A 20165-nucleotide genomic window follows, 5' to 3' on the forward strand; every position below is an offset into this window, starting at 1 on the left:
CCCCCCCCCCCCCAAGGGATGACCCCGGGTACAGTCACCCAAGCCCATACGCTGTGTGAAGTTAAAAGGGCTGAAAAGGACTACAAGGGTCATTTAGTCCAGAGATGCTTAACCCCCAGCCCACAGGCCAGATCCGGCTCTGGTGCCATGTTATCTGGAACATGCGGCTCCTCATGGGTCCACGGTGAGCCCTACAGGCTATGGCCCTACACACTAGATTGGGTGCACAGGGCAGCATGGGGCCCAGTACTGGCACATGGGGCTGGGTTGGGGTGGCACAGGGCCTAATCCTAGCAAACATGGCTTGTGAGGCCAAGTGGTGGTGGTGTGGAGCCCTGAGGCCCCATCCTGGCACATGGGGCTGGGCAAAGCCAGTATGGGGTCCAATGCACATGCAGGCCTGATTCTGATGTGCAGGGTCTCGTCCACCCCCCCGTCCAGCCCTACACCACTCATCTGGCCCAAGGGGCCAAAACATTGCATGCCACTGATCTAGTCTATCCCTCTGTTCTGAAGTGGTACCAAAGATACCTAGACCATTCCTGACACTTATTTGCCTATTCACTTATTCACAAACTTCTTCACAAAAATCTCCCATGACAGAGATATCACAACCTCCCTAAGTAATCTGATCCAGTGCTTAGCTAATCTAATTTGTTTTTCCTAATAACTAACCTGAATCTTTCATGATGAAAATTAGATAATTACTTCTTGTCTTACTTTTGTGGGACATGAAGAACAGTTGAACACATAAAATAAACCCTTACATATTTGAGGACTGTTATCATTGTCACCCATCAGTCTTCATTTTCTAGTGTTTCTCAACCTGTGGGTCACAACCCAAAAGTGAGTTGCAAGAATATTTCTAAGGGTTGCAAGCCTGTCCAAGAAGAATGTGCGAAAGTGCAGGTTTCCCTTTGCAGGCTGGAATCATTCCAGCCTGCAAGGGCAAACGTGGGCTTTTGCAGTGTTCCAGCCTGCAAGTGGCTGCTGGGGGCATGGCCAGGATGCAGCCAGGCAGGGTTGTGGGAGCAGGCCCAGCAGCCAGATGAAGGTAGGGGGAAGGCAGCCAGGTGCTGAGATTGGCAGGGCAGGGGGGTGAAGGACTGTGGGTTGCACACTGGCAGGGCCAGAGGGATGTGGGTCAGGACAAGCCATTGATCTTGGCAAAGGGTCCCTGTAGGAAAAAGGTTGAGAACCACTGTTCTAGACTAAACAAACCCAGTTACTTCAGCCTTTTCTTGTAAGTCATGATTCCTAAACTTTTTTTTTTGCTTTCCATCAGACAGTCTCCAATTTGTCTACACCTTTTCTAAAGTATGTTTCCCAAAACTGGACACAGGATTCCAACTGAGATATAGCCAGAACTGAATAGAACATAATTTTGATCTACATATTTATGTATGAGACTCATGTTAATCTATCCAGGAATGAGAGGAGCCCTTTTTAAAGCTGCATCACATTGTAGACTCATATTCAGTCGTGGTCTATGATAATCCCTAGGTCCTTTTCTGTGGTACTGCTGCCAAAATAAATTATTTCTCCTTTTCATTTTTCTTTCATAAATGTGGTGACTTGTACTTGCCTTTTATTGAATTTCATCATGTTAACATCAGACCATTTTCCATTTTCTAAGACAATTTTGAATTCTAATCCTGTCTTCAAAAGTGCTTGGAACTCCTCCAGGTTCAGTGTAATCCGCAAATGTTATAAGAGTACTCTTTGCTAATTAAAATTATAATGGTATGGGACTCAGGATATTCTCTTAAATTGACAGCAAACTATTAATTAGTATTCCTTTCAACAAGTTGTGCATCCATCTAGACTAATGTTCCCTAGTTTTCTTATAAGCATGGAATGGGATTGTGTCCAAAGCCTTACAGCCAAGGTATATCACATCTACTTCTTTCTCCATTCCTAAGGCAGTTACCTTGTCAAAGAAGGAAATTGGATTAGCTGGACATAATATGTTCTTGACAAATCTATATTGGCTCTAATTTATTGTCTTATTACCCTTTAGGTGCTTTCAAATTTAATTATTTTATTAATATGTTCTAATATCTTCCTAGGCATGTGTCTGCAAAGATATAAAGAGTGAATTTAAGTTACTCTTAAGTTACTCTAACATTTTATGCTATTCAAAAACTGCAGCATGGGTCAATTTTATTAAATAATTTACTAATGACTAGGATGTAGTTCCCCGTCTGCTACTGTGCTCACAGTACACTCTGAGCTTCCCCTGGCTTGCTCCACAAGTCAAGCCTTCTCCTCTGGAGATCACTGCATCCCGACTGGATGCATTGCCAGTGCTATCCCGTTTCACTATTGAGCCACTACAGCAGTACCTCAATCTACTGTAAGTAATGCTCAAGTTAAAAAAATGAATTATTGCCCCTAAACTGACCTACTGATCACAGTAAAATGAGTTAACAGGACTGAATGACTTCAGCTAGACTTCTGCATACTTACTGATAATTTAGTAGGTGCAGACTTGGAGATGGAAAAAATTGTGTGTGTGCGCATTAATAACATACAACTCTATTACATTATAAGAAAAATAAAATATAACAATACAGGTTCTCAGCTTGAATTTCATGGGTTTGGGCAGGAAAGGTGAGATCTTGGCCCTGGTAAGGTTATTGGCAAAACACCCACTGATTTCATTAACAGTAGGATTTCATTCAGCAGTTCTCAAATGCTAATTGTTCAGAAAAAGCATGGTCCTTTCTTGTATTGTTTTGCAGGGGATTTCCAAAGAAAACAGGCAGAACTTCTAGGATAGCATCTGATGAGGAGATTCAAGGGACAAAAGATGCTGTCATACAAGACCTAGAAAGAAAACTTCGCTTCAAAGAAGATCTTCTGAACAATGGCCAACCGGTATTTAAATATAAAATACAATGGGGGTATTACTCTTCGTTTCTCTCATAATTCCTGGTCATACTTATTGGGTCTACATGTCACTGTACAGCGATGTTGCTATGGCGCCATGCTTTAGTACTTCCTTTTAGAAGTACTAAAACACAGCACAGTAACTGCCTGTACTGCTCCATGCGCTTTGTGCACTGTTAGATTTCACTACTACTTCGCTGTAGCAGTGCACTAAAATGGGGGGGCACGCCACTATAGCAAAGTAGCGGCCAATCACGTGTAGACTCACGTGATCACTATGTGGCTGTAGCGTGCCATACGGTGACATAGTGCATCACTATGGTGATGTAGGGTGACGTGTAGATGCGCCCATGTTATTTTATTATTACTGGAGTCATATATGTTATTATACAGACACACACACACTATATATATAGTTAATAAGTATTTATTTGACATTCAGTAGTCTTTGATTAAAAACAGAAACAAGCTGGATATTAAGGATCAAAACCAAAGGGAGAGTACGCACAGGTTCAAAGGCAGGGGAGTAGGGCATGCAGTTCTCAGACTGGGAGTGGGGAAATGCTGCAATCTTATCCATGCCAGGAACTCCTAAAAGTCCTTGACTGAGCTGTTGCTGCTCACCACCATTGGGTATTCTGCTCATCTCAGCTGTTGCTCTTAAATAGAGTGACCATGCATCCTAGTTTGGCCAAGACAGTCCCAGGTTTCATAGGCTGTCCCATCCTCCCAGCCAATTGGTGAAAATTGAATCAAAAGTCCTGGAATTGAGGGGCACAGGGTGCTGTCTGGTGGGGAGGCAGAGTGGCATGGTGTGCCAGGCAGTTGGGCAGGCAGGCACTGCTGCTTCTGTGTGGGAGTAAACTAGGCAAACTGAAGCAGTGCCTAGCCCAGCCCTCCAGCCCCCCACATCCTCCACCCCCCCACTTCCAGCCACTGCTCAGGAGGAGCCAAGGGAGGCACATGTGGGTGGGGTGGGGCCTGCTCCAGTGGTGCCTACCTGCTGCCTACCTGGTGTATCATGCCCCTCTACCTCTGTGCTGGGCTGTGCCCCCACCCCTATCCTTCCGCCTCTGTCTTCAGCAGCACTGGGGGCAGTTTCCAGGATTTCTTTAAACATAATATGGACAGTCTACTCCTAAATCAGCAGCAGCAGCCAGGGACTGTTTTGGAGATCCCAGCAGAGTAAGCCATGAGGCTGCTCTTGCTGCCTGAGCACAAACTCTGCGGGGGTGAGGGGCGATTCCAGCACCCCTTCTAACTTGGTGTCCAGAGTTAGTCCCTCTCTCATTCACTCCTGCTTATTCTGCTATCAGTCTATTGTATAGACTAGTAGTTAGAGCTTTCTCATAAAAGATGATCTGAGTCCCCTACAGGCCTATAATCCAGATCTTCAGCCACCTGGTTGAGTGATCAAAGCGCTAAGCTGATGTACATGATCAAATCCACTAGCATGGAGGACACCCAGTTTGTGAATCCCAAATTACCTTAGGTGGGGCTTTGGCCCTACATGTTTGGTTTAGCTTCCCAAAGCTGAAAGAATAAAACAAAGCTAACTTTTTCCTTAAATGAGTTCTTTTTTTTTTTTTTTTACTTAGTATCACTTTAATATGCAAATATTATTCTGCAATATTTGGCTTGCAAGAAAATGTTTAAATACGAAGCAATAATTTTTATTCACATTAGAAGGAAAAATAAAGCAAGTCTCTACTGATTTATGAATATATATGTAACAAATCAGTGTCTTCATCTCTGCTAGCTGACAGTATCTTCTGAGTTGTCTCCTTATTATAAAGAAGTGTAAAGAGAAACAGAAAATCCAAATTCTACAGACAGATATTTTATACAAATTTGTCTTCACTTTCTTTGAAAAAATAGAAGAATCTCTTCTTGATATCCTTGGCTGAAGATCCTGTCACTTGTGGTTCTAATGTATAGGCAATCACAGTGCCAGTAGAAGGATTTCTAGTATCAACAGGGTGCATCTATATATGCAATTAATGCAAAGCAATAAATTGTGGAGTTTACTGCTCTAAAATTTATTACTCCCAGGCATGCCATTTGAACGTGCGCCTGGGACTGCAGCACATTGACCTGGATAAGAGCAGCCCCGGCTGGCAGGGGGCCCTGAGGGTCAGCCTGCCAACCTAGGGTTGCTCCCCCAGCTCAACATGCTGCAAAGGAGTTGGCTGGGGCACAGGGGTGCTCCAGTGTGGGACTAGCTGGTAGTCGGCCCTCACACCGAAGCACCCTCATGCCCCAGGCCAGCCATGTCAGCATCTACACGTGCAGTACTGCGGAGTAAACTAATTAACTCCGCAGCAGGATGGTACTTGTAAAAATACAAGTACTATCCTGCCGCGGAGTTAATTAGTTTGCTCTAACCTAATTGCTCTGTACGAGTAGATGCCAAGATGTTTATTGGGGAGGTAATTAGTCAACTCTGCAGTAAATGTCTCATCTAGATGCAACCACAGGGTAGCAAAAGTTTTCCATTTTGATTATCTTGACATTGCTTTTGTTAACTTTATTTAAAGCCAAATTAAAAATGTTTTGCCTCTTTCAAAGAAGGCCTAAAATGAAGCTACTTCCTATTCCTTATAGAGTATTCTTGTGTGGTTGGATTATGCCATATCTTTTCAGACTATCTTTTGTATTGTTCTTACTTAATAAGAACATTGGCATGAAATTGGTTCTTTGTTGCTTAATAATTTTATCTGCTTTTCTTCTCATTTCTCCTCTGAAATCATAATCTGCTTATGTATTGTGGAAATTATTTTGATGCCACAAATAGATTATTGATTTCAGGAAATGGGGTAAAGCACTAACACAAGATGAATTGTTAAGAATTAAAGATCCAGGTACTCTGCAATACTGAAAGTATGACACAGCTCATTTATTCATAAACTGCTCGTATTTCCCAATGCAAACATTAATTACTCCCTACATGACCTATGCTTTTAAATAGGAAATAAGAATTTTGCTTTGCCTTCCTGTTCTCACCTCATACTTTTTGGGGGGGGGTTGTTTGTTTATTTTTGTTTTTGTTTTGTTTTGTTTTGATGCAGAGGTTAACATATGAGGAAAAGATGGCTCGTCGACTACTGGGTGCAGATAGTGCTGCCACTGTCTTTAATTTACAAGAACCAGAGGAAGAACCCACTACACAGGTGCCATTGCTCAGAGAAAAATAACCTTTTTCTTACCATTGTTACATTTGGGCAATATTCTCCAGGAAGTCTGAATGCGGGAGGACTGGTACATACAAGAGAAAGGAGGGGGTTGACTAAAAATTCTTGTGGTATGCATAAACACAATGAAGTGGAAAATATAGTTATAACTCAGTTTTTCCACACTGAATAAGGTGAAAGAGCTCTTGAATGTCTGCTTTCCACTTTAAGCTTCTCTGTTTGTTCTGTCCTATCCTGACCTTTCTGTCTCTGAAGGCAAAAATGCATCCTCTGCCCTTTCGAGACCATTTTGTCATTTATTCATGTAATCTCTATTTTTTGGATAAAGCCAAACCAGAAGTGCAGCAAAACTTTTTAAATAGGCCTAGTAAAACAATTCTCCAGTGCTTGTTCCGTAGTCAGCATTGCTGTTGAATATACCATAGACATTCAGTTGCTTATGTCAACATGTGTAGTCAGTTCTACTGAAAGAACTCCCCAAAACTGTAGTGGATTCTTCTTGATCCTTTTACTGCCAGTCTTCATCTTTTTTTCTGCCCTTACAGGGAGCTCACTCTCTTGATGCTTCTGTAATGAGTCCTGTGGATATTCAAAAGGTTAAAGTTTTCACCTTTCTTTCTTTCTTTCTCAGTTTTTTATGTGCATTGACTTTTTGTTATTTCCTGTACCTTTCACCTTCTCTTTTCTCAATAATAAGAAGCAACACACTGGCCAGACATTGTAGTAAGTGCCCGGGGGAGGGGGGTGCACTCACTCTCCTTGTGTTAAATTTGCACTATAGTAAATAAATGCAGACTATTTTATTCCAACAATACTACTGTGGTAAGGGTATCCACCTCTTTCCCCAGTAATTCTAACACCTCCTGACAAAGTGCTTTGCACCCTGTATCAGCTTCTCTTGTTAAGTAATAATCTCTGTTTTTTAGATGACGAATCAGATAAAATGTCACGGTGAAATATGCCAAAAAATAAGAAAAGTGTTTGTAAAAAAATACCTACCTTGCCACTCATTTGTTTCTGCACATAGTGGTCATGTTATTTTCAGAACCAAATTAATGGGTAGAGAGATGTTAAATCTTATCCTCCAATCAAATTTGCCTGGAATGGGGGGAGCTGTCTCTAAGATGTAAATCACCTTCTTATGAGAACACATTAATAGATAAATGTATTTCTGAATATTCATTTGTGTATGAATGTATAAATGGAGTAGTTGAAGGAAGAAACTACTGAAGTTGCCAGAATAATAGTTCTCTACATTATAATTTAATTTGGACAAGTATTTGTATTCTATACCAATTATACCCTCAATTGAAAGGGGCAATAAATGCACAAACAAAAATGGTAAATGACTGTGAAAGCCAAGGGTAGGCAACCCCCAACATGTGTGCCAGAGCGTGACAACATGAAGCCATTTTGCTTGGCGCACATGCCTCAGGGCAAATGGCAGGGAAGGGGCTGAGGCTGTGGTCAAGGTTTGTAGGTGTTTTTGACACTGTCCAAAAACACTTTCAACCCCTTGTCTAGGCTGTGGTATTGCAGAAAAGGACCTGGGAGTTATGATGAATCACAAACTGAATGTGAGTCAATGAAGTAATGTTGTAAAACAGCTAGTAGCACACTGGGATGTATTAATAGGGCATCATATCCAAGGTGCGGGAAGTGATTCTTTTACTCTGTTCAGTGCTGGTTGTTGCCTCACCTTGAGTGCTGTGTCCAGCTTCCAGAAGTAGGAGAAAAAATGGAAACAACTCAGAGGACATATGAGGGGAGAGTTTGTTTTGACTAGAGAAAAGAAGCCTGAGGGGGATGTGGTAAGAGTGTTCAAATACAATTTTTAAAGGGTTATTATAAAAAGGATGGTGATCAGTTGTTCTCTGCAACCATAAGGGTGAGGACAAGTAGTGATGGGCTTAAATTGCAACAAGGGGGATTTAGGTTGGATATTAGAAGGAACTTTCTGTCTATGAGGGTGGTTAAGCTAGAAAGACTGTGGCATCTCCATCACTTTTAAGTGCAGGTTAAATAAACATTTGCCTGGGATGATGTAAACAAGGATGATCCAGCTTGAGCCAGAAACTTGACTAGCTGACTTCTCAAAGTCCTCTCTAGCACTATTTTTCTAATTCTGTAAATTATTTTTCCCTAACTTTTTAATGTTTTGCTATATTTTTCCCAAATTCGCTTTGAAAGAAAGAGCAATTTGGGGTGGTTATTGCTGCTGGGTTGGGGAGCCTTTATCATGACTTGTTAATGATGCCACTTTCTCACTGTTCTAGGAAAATATAATCACAAACAGTACAGCTTTCTAGTGCAGCTTGCTGTAAGGGTTTTGCACAAATTCCAGATGTGAGCCATGTGGTCTCCTGGCCATTTGGAGAGAGAAACCCACCCTAAATCTGTCTGTAGCCTCAAGAAAAAAAAAAGATTGTTTTTTCAGTTTTTATGAACTGCTTAAGAGTACTGTTATTACTATATGCTATTCTAAACATGGAAGAAAAGCAACCAATGACTTTTTTTTCTTATAAATTTATACCCTTGGACAATTTGAAATACAATGTATGCCTAGTGCCAGATGTTTTCTTTGTTTTATAAGGAATTCATTTGGGGCACAGATTGTTATGCTTTTCTTCAGTATAGTACATTTTCCTTCTATATGTAAAATCCTAATGGATTGGCAAAGAGTTTTGAATAAAATTCAATAGAAAGACATCATGCTATGCAGTACATGAAAACAAATGCTAACATGATTGTCCCTTGCTTGTTAGGAGTACAAGGTCTCCAGCTTTGAGCAAAGACTGATCAGTGAGATTGAGTACCGGCTGGAGAGATCTCCTGTGGAAGAATCGGATGATGAGGTACAACATGGAGATGATCCTGTTGATAATGGTGCAGCCCCCTACTTTGAGATGAAGCTGAAACATTACAAGATCTTTGAAGGAATGCCAGTGACATTTACATGCAAAGTGGCTGGGAACCCAAATCCAAAGGTAAGAAAGAGAGTACACTCCTTTTACTGTTGAAATAGGTCATGCATTTATTATCTCTTTAATAACAAGTACCCTGTGTATTACAAAAACAAGATTTCTCTTTTGGGGGAAGTTTCTCAGCTGGCATCTTGTTTGAAGCCAATGGAGCTATTAAAGGTCACACCAGCCAAGGAACTGCTTCTTGAAGCTCACCTCTACAGGTGCACAGTTCTCCAATCCCTCAGTTCAACCATTAAGTCTAGAGATAACATTTGTAAAAGCGGGCTTTAGGAAAGTAATTGGGATTAAGGCACGTTTGGAAATGAGACTGGGAAATTTTACTATAGGTTTCTTATACATCAAGGGTGACAAACTCATCCTAGGCCCTGTACCAAATCCAGACTACAGGAACTCCTCCCAAGCCAGATCCGCAGGGCTAGCAGTGATTTAGTGGGGATGTGTTTGGGTGGCAGTGCAGATATGGTGCAGGTAGTGGACCACGTTCGGGCAGCAGTGTGGGGCTCTGACCAGGTTGCAACATGGAGCTGGGGTTATGCTGCAATGCGGGGGCAGGAGATGTGTGGCAGCATAAGGCTGTGTCTGGGCAGCAGTGTGGGTCTGGAGGCGAGTGGAGGTAGCAGGCTGCATTCAGAAGGCAACACAGAGCTTGGGTATACCATTGATGGCCATGTCCTTTGGGGTCCAGAAACCCCAAATTCTGCAGCAGTCCATGCCCCCCCACCTTCCAGTAGTCCATTGGACTACTGTTGGACCAGAAGAAATGGTTCTGTGGGCTGATCTGGCCCACAGGCCTTGTATTTGACACCCCTGGTATATGTCATTATGACACTCCTCTTGCTGCTATGATTCTCATGTTTTTAAGACACAAGTTTGTCTCAAAAGCTGTCCCTAGACACCATGCTTTTTTCAATAGAGATTTGTTAAAAGAAATTGGCTTGAAATAGACAAGGATTTCTTTAAGGGTGGTACTTACCAGCATATCTAGTAGACATATTTAGACTTTGAGTTTTAGGATTTTAAAGCTCAAAAAGTAACAATTGGGGACCTCCAGGTGTGATGCAGAGAGATATGGAAGGAGTGGGCACCAGGCTTGGGATGTGTTTCCTCTGAGAAACTGTAAAACCTCAGTTGACATTGTGTAATTAATCTTGAGAGGATATCCTAGTATCATTGGTTAATTTGAATGATTAAGTACTAATCCATTAAGCCATTTAGGTAACCTAAAAGCCAGAAAAACATCATAAGCTTTATCTATAAAGCAGCTTCTTCGTGATTGTCCTGAAATGGGAAAATGGTAGAAAAACACTTACGTAGAGCAGGCTGCTACAGTGGCCTCTTGTGGCCACATACTGTTTTTCACTTAAAATAGATTATTCACCTGGGCCCCAACCTTCAAAGCAGCAAGGGCTATACTGGCAAATTGCCAGGCACACAAGAGCTTTACTTAATGTATTATTTATTAAAATAATTTATATAATGTATGTGCTTGGGTTTTAGTCACTAATAAATACACAGGGCTTTAAAATGTGTTTATAGAGTTCTTTGAGCATATGGAGCTACACAGAAATTATAAAAAGGCCAAATACAGTTTGCGCACTACAGAGGATGGAGTATCACTGGGAAAACTGGCACAGCTTCCCTGAAACCAACTTTTTGATGTCCTACCTTATTGCTTAGATGGCTACAAACATTCTGGAAACAGTTTAAATCTGCCAGGCAATTCTGTGGGGATTTTCATTCTTCCAGAGATCAAATAGAGAAAAGATCTGCCAAAACATAAATTCTTCAGGGAGACTCATACAAAAAGCAGACCTCTTTATGTTGCTTTACAAAAGTTTTCCTGGCCTGCTCCTGAAAAACCTCTGCTTGCCTTACATCCATGTTTTTCCTATCTGTTAGATTACCAGTTCTAACTAGTAAACTGCTACAAAGAGATTGGTTACAGCAACCAATGGTTACAGAAAACCTAAAATTGTTTCCATCTCTAATATGTATCAAACCGAGGAAACTGTCGCAATGATTAAATGCAACCCACAGTGGATTCCTGCGTTGGGGACCACAGCTGACATCATTAGTCTTTGGAGTCAATACCCACTGAAAATGTGGTGGTAGTTCTGAGCTTCTGATCCAGGATCTCAGTAAGTTAAGAATGACAAAGTACAATGGTTTCCTTTATAGCCACCACAGCTAAAACTTTAGGGCCAGATTCTATTCCATTTACTGGGCACGTTAGTGCAATCCTATTGCATGCTACTCAAGTCCCTGAAAAATAGTTAATGCAAATGGTAAGGGATACTCCTCTTCCTTCCTGTTTTTTTGGACTCAGTCTTAAGGGGCAGATGGTGGTGTATTACAAAAGTAGATGAACAGATTTTGAGGACTTGAATAGAATGGAATTGCAGTGAGGTGCCTAAGTTCACTTAGAGGCTTAATATGTGGAATACAAGTTGGCCATTAGAGTGCAGTTTCAAAAACACGTTGCCAATGGTATTTCCTTTGACATGGAAGCCAATCTGAGCATGTAAGGAAGAAAAACGTAAATTCTGAGGAAACTATATCAATGCATCTCAAGAACCAGCCCAGCAGGGCATGAGATGCACACAATAGGCATTTTTAAAAGGATACTCTCCATTTTAAAAATCAGTCTTTCATTCTCCCCTGCCTCTTGCAGTACCTATACAATCTGGTATACTTTTTATTAGCAGATTGACTTTAGGACTGCTGAATCAAGAAAACTGATGTTTTAAGATTGTTGTTTGTATTAAAGAAAATACCCTATCATTTTCAGTTTGTGTACTATTTTTTCTTGCTTCTCACTTCACTTTTGTCCAATCTATGGATTTATGTAGACTGTAAGTAGTGTTTAGAATTAGCGTCCCCCAACTTGATTTTTCATTGATGCTGCTTCTGGTTATGGAAGAGTGTATCCAGGCTGGTGTGTGCTTTTGTGTATAGAATAAGGAGCAAAGGAAACACAGCAAGCAGGAGAACAAGTATGTGGTTACTCTGTGGAAGATATCAGAGATGATTCTAATGGACCCCAGGTCGTATTGAGAAAATCTTACTGTTTGCCAACTCAAATTTGCAAAAAGCTGTGTGTTGATGGAATGGTCCCTCAAGGAGCCCAAGTTTAAGGAGCAAAGACTTGAATTTGAAGTGTCAAATACCCTAAGGGCTCCTATTTCATTTTTACATGCCTGACATTTCCATAGCCATGTAACTGCACTGTTGCAGTAACTACAACATTTTAGATTCTATGGTGCTACACTTACCCTGTGCTTGCCTTCTGAGCATAACCTGCAGGCTTCACTCTGACTTGATGGGCATCTGAGCAGGCACACACAAAACTGGGCAAGTCGCAAAGTTTATTCACAGAAAAAGGCTTGATCAGTGGTCTTGGAGGAGAGTTCTCCTATCTTTTAATCCAATAATCTACCAAGCCAAGAAGTGGGAGACTCATCTCATAGGCCCCCCTCATACAGGGGGGTTTAAACTTTCCTCACCCAGTCACAGGCCAGACCTAGCCCACAGCACACCTTAGTTTTCCTCTTGAAGATGATCTACTGGACATCCAGAAAGGGAACCTATATGGGACAAGGAGAAGAGCAAACTAGAGGAAGGTGTTGGCACTGGATTTATGACCCAGTCCTGATACCTTGTTCTGGGCGGACCCAAACCCTCAGACTGACCATGACTTCTTCCATTCTGTAATATGCAAATGTTATTGATACACAGTGATAGCAGATAAGAGCAGGCAAGCAAACAAAATAACTCCCCCAGTCCTACTTATCTACCAGTTCCAGGGTTCTCACAGAGGGATGGTACGTCTGGCCAGTACACAAGTACCACCCTGTCGTTCTTTGCTCGAATGTCACACATCCTGGAGGCTGAGGGCCGATGCCTACCTCTCCCAGTGGGCTGGTCAAGATGACTCAGTGGTGCACCCTTTGCCCATGGTGGCCTTGGGATCCTCCCTTGCTGCTCTAAAAATCTCTCCCTTTGTATTCTATTCCTCCTGATGACTCTTTATTTCTGGGTACCATTGATTGGTCTCTCTGTGGTCATCATATTGTCCATGTTCTGTTCTGTCAGCATATCCCTCTGTTTCTCAAACATATTACATGCATACATCTTAATTTGGTCATTTACTGGTGTCTTAATGTGGGCATCCCCAGCATCCTAATTTGATCCGTCCACCAGAACCAGAAATCCCAGGGCTTTTGCAGTTGGTCACTGTAACCTAATGCCAATGCTGCAGGGTCCTTTATCTTTGTTATCTATTGTTTTCATGTTGTCAGTTTCCTAGGATGTATGTGCCTGCTTGTCTGTTAGCTCCAGACACTGCCTATCTCAAAGGCTGAGGACATGAAACTTTGTCACAAACAGACATTTAGAAACCAGTTAACCCTTGCTGTTCCCCTGGACCATTTTTCTATGCAATATTTACTGTACTTACAAGTTAATTCCTAAAACCAAATCTCTAAATATCATTTTCTAAACATCAGAAAGGTAGGTCAGAAATGCCATTTAGAAGATGTTGCCTGGAAAGAAGGGGCCCTGGGGTGCTGCTCCTGATGGTACAGAAACTTTCTCACTGCTGTGTATCCATTTTGTCCAATAAATATTGAGTGCAGGGTGCAAAGGACGACCTACAAGAGCAGGGCTGGCAACTGCTCTGGGCAATGCATAGCCTGTGGTCTAGTAGCTAGCATACTTTGCTAAAAACAGGGTGACTGGGCCTACAGCTTAAGTTTCCCACTCCCTAGGCAGGTGCCTTAACCATTAGACTATCAGGCTGAACAGGTCCTCTTTCATTTAAATTCTAACAGGTATGCACATGGCATAATCTGATTCTACCATACGTAGAAATCAAATTCAGGCTGTGCATGCATGCCAAAAATCACAGTTGCATAGCTACATAAGCATCCCTTAAGCAGGTAAAAGTGAAATAGGGTTTGGCTGTCAGGCCCTGATCCAATTCCTGTTGACTGTGATGAGTCCTGCATAAGGAAGGAAATATCCCAAGTCATGATAGAAGAGTTTTCCAACCACGTTAGTGTCCTGTTATTAGGGTAGTGTGATGGAGTGGTGTGTTTCTTGCTCAAGGCTTGAGTCAGATGTTAGGTGACCCACTGTAAATGTGCCACAGTGAAGTCTGGTCAACTGTGGTCATTTCTCTGTTTTGAGAGCTTTTCATTAGTTGTTCCCTGAAAACATAATGTTGTGCATTAGTTTTATTTGCCGTGAATGTGCTCTGATTGCCCTATTTCTCCACTATGTTAAAATATGTCAATTAGAAATTAATCTGTTCTCAGAGGCTGTGGCCTTTTATTTCATTTACTTGGAGATGTGTTGTTTACGATGTGCCCAATTGCCTGGAGTGGAAAAACTTCCACTGTGTTTGAATCATTGGAATAATTAAAAGATTTTATTCTCTGGTCTGCCTGTGCATGCCAGGGTGGCAATTTTGAAATACCTTATGGTTGAGAGGAATCCTTATGCTGTCATTTTCTGACCCTGAAAATGCTACCCCTGAATAAATTAAATTCTTTGACAAATGAAAGACTGGGAATTCTGCATTAAACATGAAGCTTCTCCTTCCTAAATACTCTGCGTAACTGTGCCAAAGAATGGATTTGGGAAGGACTGGACTAGACCTAAAATCTGGTATTCGTTACAAGGGATCTTTCTAAGAAAGGTTAGTGCTTTGATTTTTTTTTTTTTTTTTTTTTTTTTTGGAAAAACCCCTCAAAATTGCCCCCAAATGTGAAAATGTTTTTTTAAAAAAAGTTTTTGCTTTTTTTTTTTTTTTTTTTTTTTTTTTTTTTTGGAACACACCATGCAAATTGCACGCTAATGTGCAAATGTTGTTATAGATATAACTTTTAAAATCTAAACCTGCTTTCATCATACTTCTTATCATGTCAAGATTGTTTCCTGCTTGAAGTGGGAAGTTATGTGTATGAGCAGAAGTGTGGTTGAATGGTTTTTACAGGATATTTGTCTTTATGGTTATAATGATTCTGTACCAATAAAAAGTCACCTCGGGTTAAGTGAGACCAGTAGGAGTAAATCTCTCTCACAATGATTAAATGACTGAATCTGTGGTACTAGACCCAAATGTCTCTACTTCTATCATGTGTTCAATTTAATTATCATCATATGTTAGTTTCTGAAAATCTGTTAGAAAATTTACAAGGTCCAAATATAATATAGGATGATTAAAAGATTTCCTTACCACAACAGTGGTCAGTTTTTCCTATGGAAACATCGATAGTGCCAATAGATAAACGTCAATGTATAGAAGGGAATATTTTTCTACTTGGTGGAAATGAGTAGTAATCAACTGATGTGTCAGATTCGGATACCAGGTATGGTTAATATTTGCATATATTTCTACTTAATAACTCCTGGCAAGGCTCCTGATTCTCTTAAAAGAGACGTGTGTTCTAACATAATTACCACTTAATGCAACAGCTGTCAAATAATATTATGAACATATAAAGCACGCAAGTTGAAACACTTTTTTTTTAACTAGGCCTTTGCTAAAAATCATTAGCATATGTTTATAAATGATCAAATATCTTTTTGTGTTTCCACTAAAAGCACTGTCAGCAAATGAAAAGACATTACCGAATCTTTTGTTAACACCATAAATTTTCTTCAAGTCTGCTGACAGACAAAATGGAAAACAAGTATAACAAGCTATAGAGGAAATGAAATCATTAAAGTGACATGTAATGCCCGTCTGTATAAGTACCATACATGGTAACAATTTTTAAAGGAAATTTCCATTCAGTTCCTGCAACACGTTCTCACAACCCACCATATTTCAGTGAAATTTTAAAACTATGTGCTTAATTCACTCTTCAAATAAATGAATTCAGACCTTTGAAATGTTGGCATTTATATAGAACCTGAAAGAATGTAATCTAACTGGGACTTTGTTCTGCTTTGTCACTGAACTTTTGCTGGAAATCTTCCTGACGCATATTCTTTAGTAAATGACTTACATTCTCATTTTAGAAATTAAATTCTGGAAAATACTCTTTGCTTTACTTATGCTAATAATCCCATTGGCTATGTGACTAGAGCAAACACAGCAAACCCTGGGTACCCCCCCCAACCCAGGAGGCACCGGTTGCTGAGCCGGGGGGGAAGGGTGCAGGGGGGCTCCCTGCGTGCTCCCTGGCAGACCCGGGACTGGATTGGAAGTGTTTCTGGTCCACTTCCAGATCCACTGTTGAGCACGCTGGGGACCACCCCGTGCTCCTGTGGGATGTGCCATCTGCCTCACCATCTCAGCATTCACAAGCCGCCTGGTACCTTGAGGTATGTAGAAAAAACATTTAAAGCTGTGTCCCTGTCCAAATTGTCGAATCTTTCTGAATCTCTCCAAATCAATTAGGAGGTTTCTGATTCGATTCAGAGAAATTAAAGGGTCTCCTGATTTGATTTGGAGATTCGGCCACTGAATCAAGCCAAATCTCCACTGAATCAGTGGCTGAAGCTTCGGAGAGCCCTTGTAGAAAGTAAATGTAGCCTTTTCTTTTCATTTCCTAGGCAATGATAACACTGTTAAGGGATTCTTAGTCAGAGCTCTACTTTTTTTCTAATATCAAATTGCAAACATTATTTAAATGGAAATAAGACCTGTTTCCCAGGGCTGGGAAAGGAACAATAAAATGGGGAGTTCATGTGAGGTTTGGCTCTGAACATAAATCATCGTTTATAGGTAGGTTTTATCACAAAGTTCTGGCTAAATCTGAATTGATGCCATCTTCGAAAACATGGGGCTACATTTCATATGTGTACTTTTACAATCAGTAAATTCGATAGCATAGGTCATACAGTGTAGCTCCTTTCTCCAGAGCTCCCTACATTGGTTTTTGGTCCACATAGCCTTCCTGATTCAGTCCTAAGGTATGCACATAAATGGTTTCAGCTATCCCAGCTAATAGCGTTTCACTCAATGCCTTTTTCTGGCTTGATGGAACTTCATTCAAGGGATACTATTGGGCAAGCTATGGCAGGATTTTGAGGCCTTATCCAGAGGATACCAAAAGCCTGTTAGTCACAGAAAGAAAATGGAGAATGACTGATAAGTTAAATGGAGATTAGAGGGAGAAATTCCCCTCCATTACCAGGCTTCACTCCTTTCCTGGCTGGCAGATGATGTTGCAACTTACTATTCAGGGGAACTTAAAGCAAAAAGAGTTAGTTTCTGGAGTTTCCAGTTTTTCTTAATGAGTGAGGCATCAAGAGCACATAAAAACATAAATAGACGTCCACTCATGTCCTTTGTCTTTACTGTAGATGAAGATTTGTGCTCCAGCTGGTTCCAAAGGAAAGAATTTACTCTGGTAAAAATCAGTGATTGCTATAGCATAAAATTGCTATAAAGAGTGTGGGTGCACGTGTACATTTTACATTATAACTGTAATGCTAATGCAAATACAGTGCTAACACAAATCTCTAATTTCTGCTGTTAGTTCAATTGAGGTCATAAATGATAGATTACAGAATGAGCTTCTCTTTGGAATCCACTGCACAGGTCACAAATGACATGTCTACTAAATGTAACATCATACATTGCTCATGAGGATGGGAAGCCATATTTCATTTAGAAATGCAGTTGTGTATCATTTTGTAAGAGTTACTAGAACATTTATTGAAAAAGCATGCCTTGAAGTTGTGCTATTAAGCACATATTTAAGCTGCTATATAAAGAACAAAATGACAGAGCATTCACTGACTTCACTGTGAACTGTATGTCATGTACTTGGGTTCTTAAATATATGCCCAAATGTAGCCACCTACAGTGAAATTTTTAAGAGCACTTAGATGACTTAAGCACCTGTGTCCCATTACTCTCAGTACTCTCTTAGGCAACTCAGAAAATGTTATACCTATTCAAAATAAATAAAAATAAAGACTTGGCTTCAACCTCCATTTCTCCCTCTTGTGCTGGAGCCTACTGTAAACTAGTTTTATAAAATGTATAAAAGAATATGCATTACTGTAAGGTTTTTTTGTTCTGGTTTTATCTGTTTTTTTTATTCAGGTGAGGCAGCAGAAGGGACCCCTACTTGCCAGACAAGTTAACCATTCTGGGAAACTTTCTATAGTTAGCATATAACTATTTAAAATTCTATACATTGAGTTGAGATTGTGGTATTTTCTTTCACATTCTGTAGTGTTTTAAATATTTTTGTGAAAGCCTATGCCATTTTAATAATGCCTGTTATTAACTACATACATACTAATTACTAATCTGTATCCCTTTAATATGATTCAACATGTTCTTCAACAAGTAAAATTTAAAGGAGTCATTTTACATCTTGAACTGGTGAATATAAGCATGTAAGTACAGTGGCTTTTTCTGGTTATTTGGTCCTATTGCATAGTGGACATCTAGGAAAACATATTATCCAACTTATTATTAATTATCCTATAATTATTGTTTCATGTTTTTGTTTTCTAGAATAAAAAATGAATCTATTAAAAATTCTTAACTTCTTCAGATTTAAGTAAATTAAAAACCTCATTTGATCTGGAACTTTTCTTTATGGATAAATTTGTTGTTGGTTTCTTTGACTGTTCAGTTCTCACTTGCATTTGGAAAGTTAATACAATTCTTATACTAAATTTCTTCTGTAAATGTTGTCTTCTGGCCTTTCTCTTAGAAAAGCTGCAACACTGCAGCATTTCTTTGGTTACAAGATTCAGCACTCTTTTTTAGCAGTGAAACAAAAATGGTTTTATTTTAATATGTACCAACAAGGTTTTCAACAGTTGAGATTTGTTAGATTCATAGATTCATAGATGCTAGGGTCAGAAGGGACCTCAAGGTATCATCGAATCCGACCACCTGCCCATGGCAGGGAAAAGTGCTGGGGTCACGTGACCCCAGCCAGGGGCTTGTCCAGTCTCCTCTTGAAGACCCCCAAGCTAGGGGAGAGTACCACCTCCCTTGGAAGCCCATTCCAGATTCTGGCAACCCTAACCCTGAAGAAGTTCTTTCTGATGTCCAACCTAAATCTATTCTCTATCAGCTTGTGGCCATTGTACCTGGTTATTCCAAGGAGTGCTCTGGTAAACAGAGCATCTCCTATTCCCTGTCCTCTCTCCCCCCCCCACCATAAATTTGTATATTGCCACAAGATTCCCCTTCAGTATTCTCTTGCGGAGGCTGAAAAGGTCCAGGTTCCTCAGCCTTTCCTTGTAGGGCCTTCCCTGCAGGCCTCTAACCATACTAGTGGCCCTCCTTTGGACCCTCTTAAGGTTGTCCACATCCCTCTTGAATTGCGGTGCCTAGAATTGGATGCAGTACTCCAGCTGTGGCCTGACCAGTGCCACACAGAGGGGAAGCATCACCTCCCTGGACCTGTTTGTGACGCATCTACTAATACATGACAAAGTGCAGTTAGCTCTGCTAATTATTTCGTCACACTGACGGCTCATATTCATCTTCGAGTTGACAGTAAGTCTGAGATCTCTTTCTACTACTGTGCTGCTGAGAAGGTCATCCTCCAGCCTATAGGTGTGCTAGTGATTTGCTCTCTCTACGTGCAGCATATTGTACTTGTCCTTGTCCAACTGCATCCTATTGTTCTCTGCCCACTTCTCAAACCTGTCCAGGTCTGCCTGGATTCACTTTCTTCCCATCAATGTGGTCACTTCACCCCATAGTCTGGTGTCATCTGTGAACTTGAACGAAGTGCTTTCCACGCCTTCATCCAGGTCACTGATGAAGACGTTGAACAGTATCAGCCCAAGGACTGAGCCTTGGGGGACCCCACTGCCCATATCTGTCCAGGCTGATACTGACCCATCCACAACCACTCTCTGGATACGACCCTTAAGCCAATTTGCCATCCACATGACTGTGTAATTGTCTATGGCACAGCCATTGAATTTGTTTATGAGAATAGGATGGGATACCGTGTCAAACGCCTTCTTAAAGTCAAAATAGATGACATCTACCTCAATTCCTGCATCTAAGCATTTAGTGACCTGGTCATAAAAAGAAACAAGGTTAGTCAGGCAAGATCTGCCTGCTATGAACCCATGCTGGTTGCCCTTCAGCATTATA

General features: G+C 40.8%; 1 protein-coding gene across 2 annotated transcripts in view; it reads left to right on the forward strand.

Annotated features, from left to right (window-relative positions):
- PALLD (palladin, cytoskeletal associated protein) overlaps positions 1–20165 on the forward strand; it is a 251935-nt gene that overhangs the window by 194511 nt on the left and 37259 nt on the right. For both annotated transcript variants that reach the window (XM_019521758.1, XM_019521757.1), the window contains exons 10-12: positions 2745–2880; positions 5961–6062; positions 8849–9070. In XM_019521758.1, coding sequence (XP_019377303.1) covers positions 2745–2880; positions 5961–6062; positions 8849–9070 — 460 coding nt within the window. The remainder of the gene's footprint in view (positions 1–2744; positions 2881–5960; positions 6063–8848; positions 9071–20165) is intronic.

The sequence above is a fragment of the Gavialis gangeticus genome, unplaced genomic scaffold (assembly GCF_001723915.1).
Source record: "Gavialis gangeticus isolate Ggan-Ray unplaced genomic scaffold, GavGan_comp1, whole genome shotgun sequence".
Classification (NCBI taxonomy): Eukaryota; Metazoa; Chordata; order Crocodylia; family Gavialidae; genus Gavialis; species Gavialis gangeticus.